Source organism: Arachis ipaensis, chromosome B08 (genome assembly GCF_000816755.2).
Source record: "Arachis ipaensis cultivar K30076 chromosome B08, Araip1.1, whole genome shotgun sequence".
In the NCBI taxonomy this organism is placed as follows: domain Eukaryota; kingdom Viridiplantae; phylum Streptophyta; class Magnoliopsida; order Fabales; family Fabaceae; genus Arachis; species Arachis ipaensis.
The window spans coordinates 114,426,025-114,428,340 of NC_029792.2; the positions used below are offsets into that span (position 1 = coordinate 114,426,025).

General features: G+C 26.3%; 1 protein-coding gene across 3 annotated transcripts in view; it reads right to left on the reverse strand.

Annotated features, from left to right (window-relative positions):
* The window catches only part of LOC107613594 (naringenin 8-dimethylallyltransferase 2, chloroplastic-like), a 6,078-nt gene extending 3,904 nt beyond the window's left edge, over positions 1 to 2,174 (reverse strand). The window contains exons 1-6 of one of the 3 annotated variants that reach the window (XM_021109753.1): positions 1,993 to 2,171; positions 1,513 to 1,563; positions 954 to 1,225; positions 750 to 833; positions 257 to 331; positions 40 to 123 (exon numbers count right to left, since the gene is read on the reverse strand). In XM_021109753.1, coding sequence (XP_020965412.1) covers positions 40 to 123; positions 257 to 331; positions 750 to 833; positions 954 to 1,225; positions 1,513 to 1,563; positions 1,993 to 2,041 — 615 coding nt within the window. In that variant the 5' untranslated portion in view covers positions 2,042 to 2,171. Of the gene's footprint in view, positions 1 to 39; positions 124 to 256; positions 332 to 749; positions 834 to 953; positions 1,226 to 1,512; positions 1,564 to 1,992 lie in introns of all 3 variants that reach the window. The other 2 variants (XM_016315672.2, XM_021109752.1) reach the window with 2 other exon arrangements.

Genomic DNA, 2,316 nt, shown 5'->3' on the forward strand with positions numbered 1-2,316 from the left:
ATAAAGCCTGAATATATATATGCGCAAATGATACCGTACTGTAAGTAAAAATGATGTCACAATTATAACTCCATTTCTGAAGGAATAATTCCCTGATGCTAAAGGAAGATATGGCTTGTTAATCTACAATAAAAAAAGAAACGTAGTATAAGTAATTAAAAAATATCACAAAGCCAATATATACTTCAATTTTATATACTTTTTATAAAGAAAAAAGGGGCCAAGATATTTAATACTGGTAATTATAAGTTCATACCTTGTCTATTTCAAGATCCGCTAATTGATTTACTCCAACAATGTACATATGCATGAAGAAGTGAGCTGCTATATACTTAAAAAAAAAAGAGAAGAATAAAAAATCACAATATTAGTAAAACACTTTGAAAGATATAACTACACATTTTAAAGAAACATGGGCAAGGAAACAAATAAAGTATTAGGAACTGTTGTTACAAACTGAATACCATTAGACAAAACTGAAAAAATTGAAAATAAATAAATAAGCTAATTACAAATAGGCCAGGACATCTGTTCTATATGGATATAGACTATTTAAGAGAAAATAAAAATGTATACGCTACGTATAAATTCAAAAGATAAGAAAAAAAAATCTCAAAAGTGGCTTCTAGCTAGTCAATAATGATATTAGGAAGATCTTAAGAATGATTTAACCAAAAAACATTATGGAGTAATTAATAAATTACTAAATTGCTTTTGTATTTGTATACAAATTATCAGTGTTTAATCACCTGCAAATAGCCATTGAAAAATGTTGGAGATAATTCTGATAAATTGTTCACAGCAAGAAGCGATGATGAAAATGAACCCACTATCTGAAAAAAAAAAGAAAAGAAAAAAGATAAACAATATTTTTAAAAGATGCAACAGCATATAGTAATTATTATTTTGTTCAAAGGCTTAATTTCTTTAGTGAAGAAAAGAATGAAATTAACCAGGGCAATGAATGAGTAGAATCTGCTAAACTTGCGGAAAGCATCTAAAGCATGAATGATGGAGTTGAAGATGGTTTTTGAATGTGGTTCAGCTTCATGTGATGATTGTGTCACATTCATGAGGTACTTCTTTTCATCATGTTTTTCACATGTTTTAATTGTAGATCCTCTTTCAAATATGCCTCTGGATTTATGCTTCAGTGGTGTCTTCAAATTATATTCTTTTGACAATTTCTCACTCTTATCCAACGAAGCTTTTGTTACAAAAGAACCTGAATAATCAAATTAATATCTTAGTAGGGGCCGACATTAAAAATTCAAATATCATCATTATTTATTTATTAAAACTTGTTTATTCAACCATCTTATGTTATATGTATAATCGTATATTTAATCTTTGTAACATTAATTCCAAGAGAGTATTATTTTAGTCTCTTGAAATGAACTAAAACGTGTATTTTAGTCTTTTGAATATCAAATTCAAATACACTTATAAACTTATAAATTCTAATATATCAATATATCATAGCTACCATAGAATATATCAATATAAATTTACCAGAGCTATAGTAATTGTGGTTGTATTTTTTACTCTCCCAGCAGCTTCTACCTAGTATTGCCACAAATTGTTATCAGGAAACAAAGACAACTAAAAGAATAATAAAATAAAACTAGAAGAAAAGAAAATTTTAAAATATAACAGTGTGTTGTATTATTTTATGCGGATGGTTTTTTCATACCAATAAATTATTAGATAAACTTAATTAGACTTAACCAAAAGAAAAAAGTTATAGAAGAAGTAAGAATTATGGAGGAAGATATAGAATTGAATGGATGATTGTGAATTTGTGATTGTATCGAAAATGTTAATTTTAATGTTTTTGACATGAAAATGAAATGATTTAATTATAAAATTAAAAGTAATATAAAAATTTAATTAAATAAAAATATAAAAACCTAATTAATTATAAATTGAGTGAAATTATATAGAGAACAACAGAATAAGTAAATCTAATGATGATGATGAAAGAAAAGATACCGGTGGTGTTGAGAGAAGGAAACGATGATCCTAGAAGCCTAAAAGCCATTGAGCCTAAAATGGAAAAAGAAGACAAAAGGGAAATTCTAAGAAAGCAAGGCAAAATAAAAGGGCAAAAGAAGAATAAATCTCTTTGTGTAATCTGAGCCTAAGCCAGACATGCTTACACTATTTAAAGAGCACAACGGCACTTATAAATTAAAAAGAAAATTATAAATAAAAAAGAAAATTGAGATAGTCAAACATCTGAAATTAATGTATGAATTATATAAAATGATCTTTTATTAAATTAATGTATAAATGATACATATAAAAATATATGTT